This window comes from Mytilinidion resinicola (assembly GCF_010093595.1).
Source record: "Mytilinidion resinicola strain CBS 304.34 unplaced genomic scaffold BDZ99scaffold_5, whole genome shotgun sequence".
In the NCBI taxonomy this organism is placed as follows: Eukaryota; Fungi; Ascomycota; class Dothideomycetes; order Mytilinidiales; family Mytilinidiaceae; genus Mytilinidion; species Mytilinidion resinicola.
Genome location: NW_022985441.1, coordinates 1,290,719 through 1,305,743, shown reverse-complemented (window position 1 = coordinate 1,305,743; position 15,025 = coordinate 1,290,719). Strand labels below are relative to the sequence as shown.

The 15,025-nt window shown below is 54.6% G+C and overlaps 6 protein-coding genes across 6 annotated transcripts; 4 read left to right on the top strand and 2 right to left on the bottom strand.

The window, feature by feature from the left end:
* Positions 1–428: 428 nt before the first annotated feature.
* On the top strand, positions 429–1,878 carry BDZ99DRAFT_460536 (uncharacterized protein). The gene is made up of 3 exons (XM_033719405.1): positions 429–1,044; positions 1,111–1,357; positions 1,422–1,878. The coding sequence occupies exons 1-3, from the start codon at positions 645–647 to the stop codon at positions 1,591–1,593; spliced, it is 819 nt and encodes a 272-aa protein (XP_033580226.1). The 5' UTR covers positions 429–644; the 3' UTR covers positions 1,594–1,878.
* A 50-nt stretch (positions 1,879–1,928) lies between these two features.
* Positions 1,929–3,115, bottom strand: BDZ99DRAFT_517535 (ADP,ATP carrier protein; the record flags this gene model as incomplete). The annotated part of the gene is made up of 2 exons (XM_033725188.1): positions 1,929–2,891; positions 2,945–3,115. 2 exons carry the CDS (start codon positions 3,113–3,115, stop codon positions 1,929–1,931), a joined length of 1,134 nt encoding a protein of 377 aa, XP_033580225.1.
* Positions 3,116–3,426: 311 nt separating this feature from the next.
* On the top strand, positions 3,427–5,486 carry BDZ99DRAFT_252366 (MT-A70-domain-containing protein). The gene is made up of 2 exons (XM_033713704.1): positions 3,427–3,633; positions 3,708–5,486. The coding sequence occupies exon 2, from the start codon at positions 3,812–3,814 to the stop codon at positions 5,294–5,296; it is 1,485 nt and encodes a 494-aa protein (XP_033580224.1). The 5' UTR covers positions 3,427–3,633; positions 3,708–3,811; the 3' UTR covers positions 5,297–5,486.
* On the bottom strand, positions 5,423–6,550 carry BDZ99DRAFT_460534 (uncharacterized protein). The gene is made up of 3 exons (XM_033719404.1): positions 6,425–6,550; positions 5,930–6,364; positions 5,423–5,878 (listed from the first exon to the last, which is right to left on the bottom strand). The coding sequence occupies exons 1-3, from the start codon at positions 6,429–6,431 to the stop codon at positions 5,823–5,825; spliced, it is 498 nt and encodes a 165-aa protein (XP_033580223.1). The 5' UTR covers positions 6,432–6,550; the 3' UTR covers positions 5,423–5,822.
* Positions 6,551–6,674: 124 nt separating this feature from the next.
* Positions 6,675–7,850, top strand: BDZ99DRAFT_252294 (uncharacterized protein). Its single transcript, XM_033713703.1, has 3 exons — positions 6,675–6,818; positions 6,877–6,986; positions 7,037–7,850. Exons 1-3 carry the CDS (start codon positions 6,759–6,761, stop codon positions 7,665–7,667), a joined length of 801 nt encoding a protein of 266 aa, XP_033580222.1. The 5' UTR covers positions 6,675–6,758; the 3' UTR covers positions 7,668–7,850.
* A 513-nt stretch (positions 7,851–8,363) lies between these two features.
* Positions 8,364–10,820, top strand: BDZ99DRAFT_252290 (uncharacterized protein). Its single transcript, XM_033713702.1, has 2 exons — positions 8,364–8,741; positions 10,347–10,820. Exons 1-2 carry the CDS (start codon positions 8,480–8,482, stop codon positions 10,544–10,546), a joined length of 462 nt encoding a protein of 153 aa, XP_033580221.1. The 5' UTR covers positions 8,364–8,479; the 3' UTR covers positions 10,547–10,820.
* The last annotated feature ends 4,205 nt before the right edge of the window (positions 10,821–15,025 follow it).

Genomic DNA, 15,025 nt, shown 5'->3' with positions numbered 1-15,025 from the left:
CTGTGCTGGTAGGGCTGTCACGCGATTTTCGCGTCGAATGCGAAATCTAGACTTACAATGTCTTCACTTTTCAACTATCACACGTCATCCATGAACCAATCGCTCTTGACGACACCCTGTCATACCTCTGCACAGCTCAGAGCAACGCTGGCATCTCCATAGCCTCATGATCATATTGTCCCTTCGAGCGGTCCTAAGCGCCGGCTGTTAGCGGAGTTCGTTGTAGCTAGATACCTGAATGACCTAGTAGAGAACTAGTAGGTAGACAACACAGTGCTCATCGCCATATGCCGAGTGCAGGGTGACCTGCACCCTTCACTAGCCATATATTGTGACATTGGGACCTCTTGGATCTTTTCCAGCAGCTCATCAATTCTCAGTCTTAGAAGACCTTCTCATCGTTCTGGTAACGAAGAAACCGTTATATATTTCAGTTTGGATGATCATACCATTGCGACCAAATTAGGAAGCTGTGCTCTGGAGTCAACCTTCCTACACTCTATTCCTACCCTGTAGTCAACCATCATACAATTTGCGTACGTCAGATTTTCTTTTCCTCTATACGTTTTCTCTACCTCCCTAAACGCCTCAGCTCTCATCGAGCCCTGGTACCAGTATCGATACAACGCATCACCCCCCCAAACATGTCGGACATCCAAGTAGCCAACCACAACCCTTTCGATGCAGTGCCTCCAGAAGTTATCCTCGAAATCAGCACACAACTAGGCCTAGCCTCTACGAAATCCTGGGTATCCTTCCGTCAGACATGTCGCCGCTTCCGCAACCTCACAGCCAACTACGAGGCCTCGACCGTGAAAGACATCATGGCGCGCTACCCCCAAGAAACCCTCGAGCGCATGGGGATCCGCCTGGCCGCGCCGACCTACCCCTCTATGCACACGGCTCTCCGGCGCTTCGCGACGATGAAATGGATAATGAGTGGCGTGTCCTACATCGTCAAGAGCAGCTGCAAGGCCCAGCCGAAGCTGGCCGTGGCGAGATTCGAAGAGGGGTTGAAGCTGATATATGCTGTGTCTGACCAAAGTAAGCTCAGCGTCTTAGTACAACGCTGAATGAGTTGGCGGTTCGAAGTGGCTGACTTCGGCATAGCCTCGTACAGCGACAAGGTCCGCCTTCTGCACAAAATGTCGATTACCTCCTTGGTCTCGCTCTGGCTGGCGCTGTATTTCTGCCACGACGAGGCTTGTGAGCAGAGTAAGGGGATTGTCGACAATGAGCATCGTGCCGATGACGCAGACTTCCGTCGCCAAGTTGAGGTCGCGTTTGGCGAAGAAGTGTTGTGGCAGGGCCCGACCTTCGTCTACGATACGTTGAAGTGTGTTGATAGAGCAGACAAGTAAGAATTGTCCAATGGTTCCTCAGTCATGTTGTTCGGTTCACTGATGGTGGCGTCTTTCCAGAGCCCTCCAACGTCGCTTAGCTATCGTGCAACAAGCAGAGTCCGATACGAGAGACAACACATACAGACCGGTAGATGCCGGAATCGTCTATAACGAACTAGAAGATTGGTTATCCGGTGCTCTTGGCTGCGATAAGTGGGATTTGGTGTACGAGGCGTTTTATGGAATGTGAAATTGGGGGTTGGATTGACTACCGGAGCGTTGGCTACATGATCTTCACTTTGAGTTGGATGTCCGATAGAGCTTGTATATACATCTACGACACTGCCAGGGGCGTTAGATTCTTTGCGGATCCGCTGTCGAGTTGGTTTACCCCGTGACATAGATCACCAGGCCTCGGAAATACGCAGATCTTGTTGTAATATATACAGACGACCTACAATCGAATGATGCTAGACTACCACACCATGCGCTCTTCCAGGCCCCAGAGCAGGATCCGTCTATTGGTTTCCCGAATAAACGCCTATGCCGCAGACAATGTAGACAAAAAATGCCAGCCGCTTGATCTCATATCCCTAGATAATACTTGCCCCGCTCATAAACATAAAAGCTCACTGCAGACATGGGAATAATCTTGACATATCCAATTGTCAAGCCCACGAAAAAGCCCCTATACCCCCTCTCCTTATTTATCCTCTTTATCACCTCTGCCATGCCTAGTCTGTGCCCATCTCCGACCACGCCGCCAACCTGCATTCGCCGCCTGATGACTTCGAGAGGGTACGAGACTGTCTGGGAGGTAAAGCCTGCAAAGCCACCTGTGCCGAGTTCGGCCCAATACCGCAGTTGTGCAGGCTTGTTTGGATCCACGGCGCTACCCTCCGAACTGGGGATTGTGGTGTAAGGAGCGAGCAATGGGTAACGGAGGATGTCAGATGCGGTGTCGTGGGCGAGAAATGATGCGCCGGCGTACGGAAGCATGCCGAGAAGGGTGGGAGTAAAGCCGCGGAAGAAGTTCGAGAGGCCATAACGCGGCGCAACCTTCTGGACTGCAGCGGTGGCGGTGGTCAGAGGGGCTAACACGGCCGCCTGGCTGGCCTCGACGTGGATTGGGGGGGGACGCTCGTTGTAGATTATTCGACAAATGGAACGGAGAGTCGAGCGAGACTCGTTGCGCGTCTCGAAGGCTAGACGCACGCGGATGACTTCGAGCGGGTAGGTGAAAAAGACGGAGACGCAACCGGCCGAGGCTCCGCTCAGGAACCGTCTCACAGACGTCTCTTGGGTGTGGTCTTTGATGAAGCGTGCGCGGATCTGCTCGTATGCGAGGAACTTGATCCCAGCGTAAGGAAATATGCGGAGAAGTGTGGCGGAGTGGCCTTTGAACAGCCCACGAGGGCCGTCGGCGATGTAAATGTCCTTTATGGCAACCGGTAGCCCGCTCCATTTGCCTGCGTATTTGGTGAAATTGGGATTCGAGGTCTGAAAGAGGATCTTAACACGGTCCAGCGGTCCTACAACGGTTTTGGCCTGTTGAAGTGATTGTTAGTGCTATTTCGGCAACGCTGAGAGGGGTGGCGTACGGCGCAACCGGCGAGCCCTCCGGCAAGACCGCTCTTGAGGATGTACTCAGCGCTCTTCTTGTGGGCCTTGCGCGCGGGCTCTGGCTTCTTTGGCACCACGGCTTCTTCGTCGGTTGGGCATATCACAGGCTCACGCGACCGCCGTGCAGGCGCAACTTGGACGGTGGTCATCGTGTTCGGGTCCCCCCACTCGCGGAGAGCGGAGGCATGGCTGCCCAGGATGCTCGATGGCATCCCAGTGTGATCGTGTGTCTCCAGGGTGCTAGCGCATTGGAGACGAGGCCGAGTTCAGGGTGCGCTGGGATTGTCTCGAGGCATGAAGGCCATGCGGGCGGTGTCTGGCGGCGTGAAGGAGGAATCAGCCTCAAGGTCTGGATGACGTTCCTGGCTTTGGCCTCGGTCCGCCGCTTTCGCCGAAAGCTTACCCGACGAAAAGCGTCGTCTCGTCGACCGCCATTGGCTTCGTCCTTTTCTCACATCACCTGCTGGCAATTCACCCGTTTGTGCGCGGTAGCCTCTCTGGTATGTCTGGCACGTGAATGCTTGCACTCACCCTGGCTGTGTCGCGTGACCCAGAAGTTTCGCGCGCCACAGCGACTATCGATCAGGCTCACCAACAACATCACTAACACATTGATTCGCCTTCAGCAACTCTCGACAATGCAGTCAGGCGTCCGTGAAGAGACTTTGTAAGAATCAGCCTTGCTGGCGTAACTTAATCACACCCTCAAAACTGTAGCTAAATCTAGGTACACGTGTTTAGCACTGTCTGAGGTGTCCCAACGAGTGGGCAAAGTAATAGGCTCAACCTCAAGGCGTCGAAAAACGGTTCACCTAAAGCTACCAGGCCGCCTCGCAGCAGCAACCATGGCTTCTCACTCTCAAAAGCACATAGATCTGGGTGGCGATGAAGGCAAGAATGGGGATTCATCACAGACGAGTTGCATCATGACGCCCACGCCCGTTCTCTATCAAAACGACGCACGCGATATCACCCTCATCGACATCCCGCTGTCTATATCCACAGCTCAGGGCATCAGCGACGACATACTTCTCTCTTCCAATCCTATTGCAGAGCCTTTCTCAGTCAATGACCCTAAATCCGAGGCCGCAAAGGCGAAAGTGGGCAAGCAGTATGACGAGGAGCTTCACGCGATTTATGCCGAGTTAGTCAGCAAAGCTCTTGCGGAAATCAAAGCGAACATCTCTGGAGACTGGTGTCTTCCTCGAAAGGTCATGGCACAGCCCTTTTCAAAAGCGAAAGGAGCGAAGGGAGAAGCTCCAAGCACCCCACCAGTCATGGATCCTGAAGCTTCCCTAGACCAACACCTGAGAAGCCTCCAGGAGGAGACCAAGGATGACCTCAGCGCCAGGATGGCTTCTCTCAACGTCTCTCTCGCCGGCGGGCCTTCAAATGCACCTTGGAATGTCTCATACGAGGAGCCCCATGATGCATCTGGTTCCAAAGCCTCCCGAGACCCTGGAGAGCCAAAGTCCATTCAGGAGACATGGGACTGGGCTTTCCATAACTCTTACGGCCAACCTCTTGAACTAGTCGTCTCCAAAGCCGCAAGCGAATCCTTGCCGGATCCCCCCAAATTAACCTTCAAAATCCCTCCGAAGTCTACATTCTTCTTGCACGATTGCGTCGAGCCAACTCCATTCCGCACAGCCTTCCGCGAAATCACAGAGGATCACAGGCTCCCACGCCACTTCAATTTCGTCCTCCTCGATCCCCCATGGCCGAACCGCTCAGCCAGGCGGAAAGGCTCCTACACTACCTACTACAGCGTTCCTAAACTCAAACATATGATTCTGAAAATGGATCTCGACCTCTACATCGAACACGACGCCCTGGTCGGCATCTGGATCACCAACAAACCTGCGCTGCGAGACTTAGTCCTCGGGCCTGGTGGGCTATTCAAGCGGTTGAATGTCGGACTTGTTGAGGAGTGGATATGGATCAAGACTACTATTAAGGGAGAGCCGATTCTTTCTATGGAGAGTGTCTGGAGGAAGCCTTATGAAGTCTTGCTGCTAGGTAGAGCAGCCAATACGTCATACTCGGTCGCAAAACCAGCTCAAGAAATTAAGAGGAGAGTCATTGCAGGGGTTCCGGATATGCATTCTAGGAAGCCGTGTTTGAAGGACCTGATCGCACCGTTCATGCCGGATCCGGATGACTACAGCGCGCTCGAGATCTTTCCTAGGCACCTCGTGGCCGGGTGGGCCTCTTGGGGCAACGAAGTACTGAAATTCAATTGGGAGGGCTATTGGGCGAGGGCAGGTACGGAGGCGTCTTCCGTTGATGTAGACGTTGACACGGACGTTGATTCGGATATGCTTGAATGATAGTATGGCCGAATGACCGTCTTTATTGCTGACGAAGACGACTGCATCAGATTGCTACTTTAAAAGTAGCTTAGGGCAGTAATGTTTAATACTTCGGGGCACCGAGAAGGTGGAATTGAATTACAGTACCTCTTCATAAACTTGTCTCTACACCGTGATGTTTGCGAATGCGCAAGTCTTGAATATCTCACTTTAAATACTTAATCGGATGACAAGAAGTTGAGCATTTATATTTGTAGATAATAGCACAGAACAATCAGCCCGAATATTCGTCATTTTGAGGCTAGCGAGTGTGGACGGAGCACAGCCATATCAGCGCTTGACCAAGACTATTCTTCTCCGGACTCCCAGCCAGAACCTCGCACCTACAGTCCACATCCATGCTAAGAGTTCTGAGATCAACGCATTCGCAAATGTCAGATAGAACTCTGATCGTGGAATCGTATAAACCCCCCTTGGTTGCTCAGACCCCCAATGCCGCCTAAACGCCTTCAAGAAATCGAGCTCCAGCATAGATGAGAATAGACTATGATCCTCCCTTTCTCGCCGAGCTCTTCGTGTCGAGTGGATCGCCGTACTTGTCTATAGCCTATCAGCATACAACTCCATGAAGTGGCAATCACGGCAACGCACTCCTAATCATCGCATTCTTGTCTACTATCTGCTCCGAGGCACGATAGTATTCCTCCATCGCCCTCTTGTTCAGCCACGCGTAGCCCGGCTCGTCCTCAGCCTTGTCCCACGTATAGCCCGAGGGCTTGTGCTGATGCTCCCCCGATCCCGTCGCCGCAAACTTGGGCATTCCAGAGGCTGGTGTCGCGTTCAGCACACGCTTCCCGTTCTCGTTCAGAGTCGAGGGGCTGTGGTTGAAGGTGGAGAGCAGGTCCTCCCGGCCGCCTAGGTTCGATGGGCCCTGCGAGTTCGGCGGGGACAGCTCGGAGGCTGGGAGTTGGGAACCGGACGTGGGTCTTGTGGGCGTGCTGGGCCCGTCTGCTTCGTCGGGGAACATCTCGTCATCGTCGACGTCGACTTCGGGGGAACTGTGCATCTGGGAGTCGCCGTCTGCGTCTGCTGGGAGAGGTGAGTCGACTTATTGACGTCGCAGGGTGGCGGGGCCAAGCTGTATACCTGACATCGTGTCTATGTGTACGTGTAGACGAAGTGTAGTGCTGTCTTTAAAGAGCCTCAGAGATAGCTCAACGGTGCGTAGTAATGCAGGAGTGTGGTGTAGTGGGGTTCAATGAGGCAGCAGTGGGAGGGAGGGTGGTTGTTGCGTAGGGCTGAAGCTTTGGGCATTCAAGCATTGAAATGCGGCTCGGCCCTCACGACCCCTGCACTCCGATGAGAACCAAGGGACTTCAACTCCATCCAGCCCACACTCGAGACCAAATCTACTCCCGCACTAACACCACTGAACACATTAGATCAGCATCCGCAGATACGTACTACTCTACAATTCGCAATGAGCAAGAAAGCTGCTGTGCCCGACGCCTGGGACGACGACTGGGAGTCTCTTGCCGATGTGAGCGCTGGAGATGTACCAGTATACTTCGTGCAAGAGAATGCTGACAGCCTGGTAGAAGCAGAACTCTGTACCCCAACCTGAAGACCCGCCTGCCGAGGTTAAGATATCTAAATCTGAGCGCAAAGCAAAGCATCAGGAACTGAATAAGCAACTCTGGGATTCCGCGTACGTCTCGCATGAATTACTCAAGCTCTGGGCTAACAGCATATCTCTAGTGAAAACGCCGATAGTCGCCTCTTCCTGGAAGCAAAGAACAATGTTCCCCTGAAGTCTACTTTCAAGCCGAGCGTCACTGTGCTTAGTCGCAAGCCGCCGCCAAAAGTGCTGTCACGCAACGACGCGACCTCGGGAATGGGTGGGCTGAAGCTCGATGACGATGAAGACAGTGAAGAGGAAGCAAGAAAGAGAAGGGCTGAGTCTGTAGCCGAGCAACGCGTACGCACTCAGCGCGAACGTGAAGAGAAGCAGCGCAAGTACAACGAGGTGCGCGAGAAACTATTCGGGACCTCAGCCACCCCAGCCGAGGAATCTCAAGGTCGCGCGTCTCCTAGCCGGCAGTCGAGAGGCAAGGGCAAGGGAAGAGGCGGGCGGGACAGCCAGCCATCGTCCAGCAATGATCAGTCACCTGCCCGAGCCGGGAACAATCAGAGGAGACAGCTTTACGATCCGGCGTACTCGATCAAGCCGAATTCCGTGTACATCCAGAAGAAAGAGGCTGCAGATAGTGGACCCGGCAGTCGGCCGGCCACGCCAAATGAACTACAGCCAATCCGTGAGCCTCGTGGGCCGAACTCGAGTGGACGAGGGGGCTTTGGATTTGCGCCCAGGGGAGGAGCCACTGCGTAGTTCAATTGGCTCGGAAAACACACGATGCGATGATCCTGCCCGGGTGATGCCTTGCTGCATACCAAGCCGGTACTCCAGGTCCTGCAGAGCGGTAGATGAGCATTCCGCTTGACACGCAATCCGGGTTGGCTAATCGAATCCGCAAAGCAGACTGGAGCAAACCCAGCTTCATGTAGCTACCCCGCTTGAAACATTGTCAGTTGCTCCAATGGGCTCATTCAGTCCTTGAGCCTATCGAATCTCTCGAGGTTCTAGATGCAAGTCACAGGGTGCCCTCGCGAGGCTAAACCGTCATACACACGCTGTCTAGAAAGTGCTTGGGGCACTCCTTGGAGCTGGATTTGCTCTGTGGGTGGAATATGAAGACTACGACGGCCAGGGGGCGCGTGCCACCGTGGTAATTCTCCTACGTATCATAGAAGTAGCACTCTTTACTAACTGCGGAAAAGACACAGCTTCGACACCGGACGCGCACAATTAGCAAAGAATTGAGTGCATCATATAGACTTCGAAAGACGTCATGAGTTGCATCTCTATATCGCTCCCACACATTCCATGGGCATTGAAAATAGGTAACCATCAAGGCAAGGGGCACTATAGCATCCTACAGTTGGGCCCCATAGTTGTATTTCGCAAAGCGGATGGAATGCTATAGGCAGTTGTACCACGGATTCCTTGCGCATCGATGAAGAATGCACACCTCTGTCTCTCTTGGGTTCAACCCGCATCGTTATACACCTTGGCTATAGTACTTATTCTCGCAAAGTCGCCGGTCCTTTTACGAGGCGTCGCGGCTCTTCTTCCCTCGTTATATGAGAATATATCGAGATATTCTTACTCATCGCCACTCGTTCTTTCAATCAGCTCCCGTCGCTACCATGATGGACGCTAAAATGGCTGTTCTCATCCTCGCGATGTTGAACACCATGGATGCTATGGCGCTGCCAGCAGTGCGGCCTGCAGTGCCCGCCCTCCCCGTCGTCCCTGGAATCCCTGTTCCAATCCCAGGATTACCCTTCAGCACTGCGCAGTCGGGTGCTATTTCGCTTGGCAACGTTCAAGCATCTGGCGGAGGTTAGTTCACTTTTTCTACTTTTACACTACACAGCTCTTTGCTCCACTCCGGCCCGCCTTGTGTTCACACTCCGTCAAGGTGGCATCGTTATCGGAGCTCCAACCATCCCCGTTCTTCCCGGACTTCCTGTTCCCACTCCGCCCACGGTTCCCTCTGCCCCTAGCATACCTATTCTTCCTGGGCTCCCAGTTCCTGGACTTCCGGTCCCCACTCTTCCCAGCCTTCCAGTTGCTATACCGGTGCTACCTTCACTTCCCGTTGCGATTCCTTCACTGCCTGTGCCTGTAGTACCAATTCCTTCAGTGCCTGTAGCAATTCCTTCAGTGACTGTTGTGATCCCCTCGATCCCTGCACTCCCTATTCCTGCTCTCCCAGTTCTTCCTAGCCTTCCAGCTGCAATCCCCTCAATTCCCGTTGCAGTACCCTCGCTCCCTGCACTTCCTATTCCCAGCCTTCCGATCCCTGGGGTACCTTCACTGCCTGTTGCAGTCCCCTCGCTCCCTGCACTTCCTGTTCCCGCCCTCCCCGCTATTCCTAGCCTTCCAATTACAGTCCCCTCACTGCCTGTTGCTATTCCTTCAGTTCCCGTTGCGATCCCATCGCTGCCTGTACTTCCTGTTTCCAGTCTACCCCCATCCCTGGGCTGCCTTCACTTCCTGTGGCGATTCCCTCGGCGCCGAGTCTTCCCATCCCCGGTCTTCCTGTTGCAATCCCAAGCATTCCAGTTGCAATTCCGAGCGTACCCGTTGGCGTCCCTAGTCTCCCAATCCCTACCCTTCCCAGCCTTCCTGTCCCTGGGCTTCCTTCGCTACCCGTTGCGGTTCCCTCGCTACCGCTACCGGGACTTCCTAGTGGACTCCCTGTTGCTCTTCCTACCCCTAGAGCTCCTTCGGTACCTAGACTTCCATCTAGAGCTCCTTCGCTTCCTAGCCTTCCTGTCAGGCTTCCTGTCCCAAGCGTTCCTATCGCCTTTCCTGGACTTCCTTCATTACCGCCCGTTGCTCTTCCATCACCTCCGTCAGTAGGCTTGCGCGGTCTTCCGATCCCAACTATCGCTATATCGGTTGCCGTCCCGTCTCTGCCTTCATTGCCCATCCCAGCACTTCGCTCATTGCCTGCCTCCCCGACAAATATCACGGGAGCTCCTGGCATCCCTAGCCTCCCAACTGGGCTTCCGGGCTTACCACTTCCAGGCTTACCCCTTCCTGGCTTGCCAACACCTGGCTTTCCTGGGCTTCCGACCGTTCCAATTCCTGGCCCTCCTGGGCTGCCCATTCCTGGTCTACCCATCACTAGTATTCCTAGTGTTGGTCTCCCAGGCTTACCCATTCCAACGACTCTTGTTTCTTTGCCCCAAGGGCCTGGACTTAACTTGGGCATTGGTGGTGGCATCGGCGCAATTGGCGGTCTCACGGCCGGCATCCCTCTCCCAACAGGATTGACTCCCCCAACTGGACTTCCCGGCGTTCCCTCTCTCCCTGGACTTCCCAGCCTCCCTGGCGTTCCCTCCCTCCCTAACCTAGCTGGCGTGCTCAGCTCTGTTTTCAGTCTCGGTGCTACGGTTCTCTATAGCATTTTGTCGCTAATTTACCGTGGCGCTTCAGGATTCCCCCAGCCTGGTCTCACGAAACGTGAGGCTGCCCCGGTAGCTGAGCCGCTTGATCTCCCGCTCTTGGGCGGCCTTCCTCTCCCTACTTCGGTTCTTGGTGCCCTGCCCCTTCCTACCAGCGCTGTAGGCAGTCTCCCTATACCTACTGGTGTTCTAGGCAGTCTTCCTGTGCCTACCGGAGTTCTTGGTAGCTGACTTCCTTCATTGCCAATCGTTGGTAGCGGGCTCCCCTCATTGCCAGTCGTTGGTGGACTTCCTATTCCTACCGCCGGCCTCCCGATTGTCGGTGGCGGAGGCCTCGGCGGCTTCCCGTTCCCACGACCGGCCTTCCGATCGTTGGTGGTGGCGGGCTTCCTTCGTTACCAATTGTTGGTGGCGGGCTGCCTTCACTGCCAGTGGTCGGTGGACTTCCCCTTCCTACGGCCGGCCTCCCAATAGTTGGCGGTGGCGCGGTCCCTTCATTACCAGTCGTTGGTGGTGGGCTCCCTTCATTGCCGGTCGTCGGGGGTCTTCCCCTCCCCACGGCCGGTCTCCCCATCGTTGGTGGTGGAGGACTGCCATCTGCTGTCCCAGGCATCCCAACCCTCCAATTCCCCCCGATCGACCCGCTCTCCTCCGTCCCCATCGCCATCATCGCCATCCTCCTCTCTCTCCTCAAGAAGGACCCGGCCGCGCTCTTCGGCCCCGTGGCTCCGATCAAGGGGTTAGTCAAGCGCGATGCCCCCCGTCTGGAGGACAAACTCTACGAGAGACAGCTACCAAGTCTTCCTAGTCTCCCCGGCGTCGGCGGCCTGAGCGGCGGTCTCGGAGGCGCAACCGGCGTCACTGGCGGCCTGACTGGCAGTCTTGGAGCCGTGACCGGCGTCACTGGAGGTCTGACGGGCGGCCTGGGAGGACTCGGCGGGCTGGGCGGCGGCGGCCTGCTCCCGCTCCTCGTTGGCGGCATCGCCAACAACCTGGCGGGCGGCAGCGGCCTGGGGCCTGTCATCTCCAGCATCACGGGCGTGCTCGGCGGCGGCGTGCCGCCCTTCCTCTTCTCGCTGCCCGTCGTGCAGGACGCGTCGCCCGCGTTTGCCGTGCTGGCGCTGCTGCCCGTGCTGAACCCGAGCAAGTTCGGCGGGCTGACGGGCCTCTCGTCGCTCGCCGCGCTGCAGAGCGCCGCGCAGACCATCACGCCGGCGGACTTGAGCGTTGTGAAGGGCTTGCCGGCGACCCCGGACCCGACGAATCTGGTGTCGACGATCCAGAACCTAGCGGATAACCTATTTGCGCTGCCGGGTGCGGTGACGAATCTGAAGGCGGCGGCGAGCTTGACGATTTTGCATTCGCTGGGCTTGGCGGTGCCGGGGGTCCCGTTGTAGGGAGGGGATTTTACGCGCACCGATGGTTCAAGAGGAGGACACGAAATGGCGCGCTACAAAGCGTGGTTTTCGGAAGGTGGATGGAGGATAACGAAAAGTTGGATGGGATGTTACGCAGCGTGTTGGTGGAGAGGGTTGGGAAAAAGCTGCTGACGGGAATCAAAATTGTATCACGGAGGACGTATTTTTTTTTTTTGGTTTAGCTTAATTACCGTTCTCTGAGCTCGTTCTGGCGACGCTGTTGTGGCATTGGGCTTTTTTCCTTCTTTTGGTTCAGTCGTGGGGGGAGGACGTATGGATGGATAGTTGATGGACGTGTGGTCTAGGGTAGTTGCTAGGAGGATTGAAATGGGTTTTTTCCCTTGATGATGGAATATTAGTGTGTTGTGTGAAGCTTGAGTGATCAGAAGCATATAGGGGGCCGAAGTGGAAAGACTTGGCGGTCGTGAAGGTGTTGTGTTCAGAGTGTGTCGAAATGTGACTCCAAGTCCTGAGGTCGGATTTCAGGTCGACATAAAAAGATCTCCGATTCCATTGTCGAGAGGTTGAGAATCGGACCATGGGCGTTCCAGGTCAAAGCATTTGGCGTGATCTCGACTCTCTTTCGGTGTGTCACTGCATATCAAGCGAGATCAGACCTTGATATCATGCTCACTGGAACTCGGGCAAGGGACGTGCGATCCCTTCGACTAGGTAAAGACGTAGGAAATAGCAACACATCGCGGTCCAATACCAAGACAATCAAATCTGCCGTTCAATCCAGGGCTTCAAATCAGGCCGCAGCCAACGGTTCTAGGATCAGGTGCTGGGGCACTGCCGTAGAAAGATGGTGCCGTTCGGTTACAAGGTCTTACAGAACTAACCGCGTGAACCCAATTTTGGCAGACGCGGCGTAGACACAGGGTACACGCAGCGTAGCGACTCCTTTCTTCGGACTACAGGAGCAGAATCGGCTCGTCGATATCAGGATGTGGAAGAGGGGCGGAGGTGCTCCCGCAAAAAGTTCGCTCTCTTTAGTTACAAGTTTTGACAGAACCAACCGTGCGATTATAGATTTGATGCACGCGGAGGGGACGCGTAGGTAGACGCGGCGCGCACTTTTTGTGGTTTGTTTTTACTACAAAAACACGGCTCTGAAATCAGACGGATGGCCTCGAAATTTTAAGAGGTCTCAGAGGTGCCTCAGGTCACGAATCCGCCGGTTTAGTTACTAATTCTTACAGAATGAACCACGCTTCGTGAAGGCGACGGGACGCGGCGTGCGCGCGTTGCTGCTCCCTTTCACTGCACGGCCGTGGGCTCAGAATCAGACCCTCGTGCTTTGAAGGGTTGAAACTTGGTGAGGCGCTTCTGCCAAGGAAATTGCTGGATTAGTTACAAGTTCTGACAGAATCAACCGCATAAAACGCGATTTTGTATAGGCGGAGAGGAAGTCGCGTATATAGTTCCTCTGTACTACGCGAACTCGGATCCGGAGTCAGGCCTATTTGTGTATTTAGAGTTTGCGGGGAGATCTTGGGGCGTCTCTGATCACTAGAATGCGGGCCTCGGCGTGAGTACCAACATTATCAACCATGCCCAAGCAATTTTGAAAGACGCGAAGGGCATGCGACATGCACGCAGCTGCGTCCATTGTTCCCTCGAAACTTTGCTGAAGTATCACAACTTTTGTGCACCGGAGATACTCGCTATTTCATCGAGAACAAGCAGCATCTTCCCTGCGGTTGACTTAAAAGAAAGTGGGACTGATAAGCCACTGGGAGAATAGTGAAAGGTGGGATGAAGATAGGCTTTCAACTAAAATGCTAAGAGAAATGAATGCAGGCAATGATTGTTTGGACGACCTACCCAATGGAGCTTACCGTTGGATGACTACATTTCCGATCGCTTCAATTACCTCGTGTAGATAGCAGTATATGACCAGTGGGATGGACAGCTTCTCCTCTTACCATATGTACTTCACAGCAAGAGGACGATAGTATGCCAGGCCGCACTGATTGGGCCGATCTGCTCGCGTGATGACCTTGTTGGAGTAGTGTATAACCCTTCACGAGACCAGAACCAAAACCACGGCGTCCAGATTCGGAGGCGTCACCGACGACGTTAGGACTTGCAACTCCGCTGACTACACACCACATCCCAGTGGATTAGCACCGTGCACCTATTGTACTAGGTACTGACGCCCGTAGCACCACGGAAACACTCCCGTCAGGCAACCACGGGAAAATTGGAACAAAACACAATCCTTACGCGCGCAACACGTAACGACATTCAAGGATCGTGTGATCCAGAACCCGATGCCGAAAAATATCCGCAATCGGCAGGTCGCAAAACCCCCATTAGCTCCGGGTAAAATGTCGGATACATTGGAGCCGCTGCTGCTGCTGAGACGCAGGAACCTCAACAAGAGGATCTGCCCTGAACGTGATCAACAGGGCCGCATTGGTGCAAAGAATATCTCGACGATCTTGCGCGCGTGGGGTGCGCTCGACCTTCATCCATGTGGAGATAGTTTCGACGTGGGGGCACCGTCGGCGACTCTCGCGATAGTCGGGCCGCTCCCTCCCCAGGCGGGCAAGCGTCCGCGTTTCAGTCGCTGTGGCGGTGCCGTGGAGATCTCCGAGAATGGGTCTTGTTTGCGGTAATATACGGCCTGTAATTGGCAGCGTGTTAGTAATTGACTTCCAAGGTTTTATGCTCAGGTGAGCTCGCGGACGTCAGTGGGTCGATGTTTGCTCATTCACCCCACTGCATAATGAATTGACTACTAGTGTCCTGTTGGTGAGCATTGGCAGCGTGCGGTGAAGTAGGCTTTAGTACATGTCTTGCTCTTTGGGCGGTGTAATCGGTCAGTGATGGGGATGAAGCGGGGTCACCATCACATTGCTCCACATGACCTCGTACCCATGTGAGGAGCGTTGGCAGGAATACTTGCTTCGGGCTTGACGTCTGCAAGCTACACAACATGTACTCCACGTATGTATCCGATTCCGAAGGGAATGACGTGTCCGATATCTCAATGGGATCGTGAAGCAACTCCGGGCATGCAACGGTGATTCCAACCCCTCAGTCTGAAGCCAGGCTTCGGCCTGAACCTCTGAACGGGCTCCGAAGCGTCCCCAACTCGATGGCATTCGGAGTGACAATTCTGTGTCAGATGTTGCACTTGTCAGATGTCGCTACCGCGGTCTCGTCTCCGGAAGCATCGACCGACAGGTCAGTTGGGGAATATACCATCGCTGCGCTGTCCGTCACATCTGCACGCCAATAGAACACGAAGAAATGCTGGACCACCACCTCGAGGCCAAACGTG

What these genes read in the sequence shown, in the direction of transcription:
- BDZ99DRAFT_460534 (XM_033719404.1), bottom strand. An exon ending in CAAGAATGCGATGATTAGGA is followed by an intron (nt 5,879 to 5,929) that starts GTGCGTTGCCGT and finishes GATAGGCTATAG; the next exon opens with ACAAGTACGGCGATCCACTC.
- BDZ99DRAFT_252290 (XM_033713702.1), top strand. Translation starts at nt 8,480, where the DNA reads ATGAGAATATATCGAGATATTCTTACTCATCGCCACTCGTTCTTTCAA. An exon ending in CGTTCAAGCATCTGGCGGAG is followed by an intron (nt 8,742 to 10,346) that starts GTTAGTTCACTT and finishes GTGGCGCTTCAG; the next exon opens with GATTCCCCCAGCCTGGTCTC.
- BDZ99DRAFT_460536 (XM_033719405.1), top strand. Translation starts at nt 645, where the DNA reads ATGTCGGACATCCAAGTAGCCAACCACAACCCTTTCGATGCAGTGCCT. An exon ending in ATATGCTGTGTCTGACCAAA is followed by an intron (nt 1,045 to 1,110) that starts GTAAGCTCAGCG and finishes ACTTCGGCATAG; the next exon opens with CCTCGTACAGCGACAAGGTC. An exon ending in TGTGTTGATAGAGCAGACAA is followed by an intron (nt 1,358 to 1,421) that starts GTAAGAATTGTC and finishes GCGTCTTTCCAG; the next exon opens with AGCCCTCCAACGTCGCTTAG.
- BDZ99DRAFT_252366 (XM_033713704.1), top strand. Translation starts at nt 3,812, where the DNA reads ATGGCTTCTCACTCTCAAAAGCACATAGATCTGGGTGGCGATGAAGGC.
- BDZ99DRAFT_252294 (XM_033713703.1), top strand. Translation starts at nt 6,759, where the DNA reads ATGAGCAAGAAAGCTGCTGTGCCCGACGCCTGGGACGACGACTGGGAG. An exon ending in ACTGGGAGTCTCTTGCCGAT is followed by an intron (nt 6,819 to 6,876) that starts GTGAGCGCTGGA and finishes ACAGCCTGGTAG; the next exon opens with AAGCAGAACTCTGTACCCCA. An exon ending in AAGCAACTCTGGGATTCCGC is followed by an intron (nt 6,987 to 7,036) that starts GTACGTCTCGCA and finishes GCATATCTCTAG; the next exon opens with TGAAAACGCCGATAGTCGCC.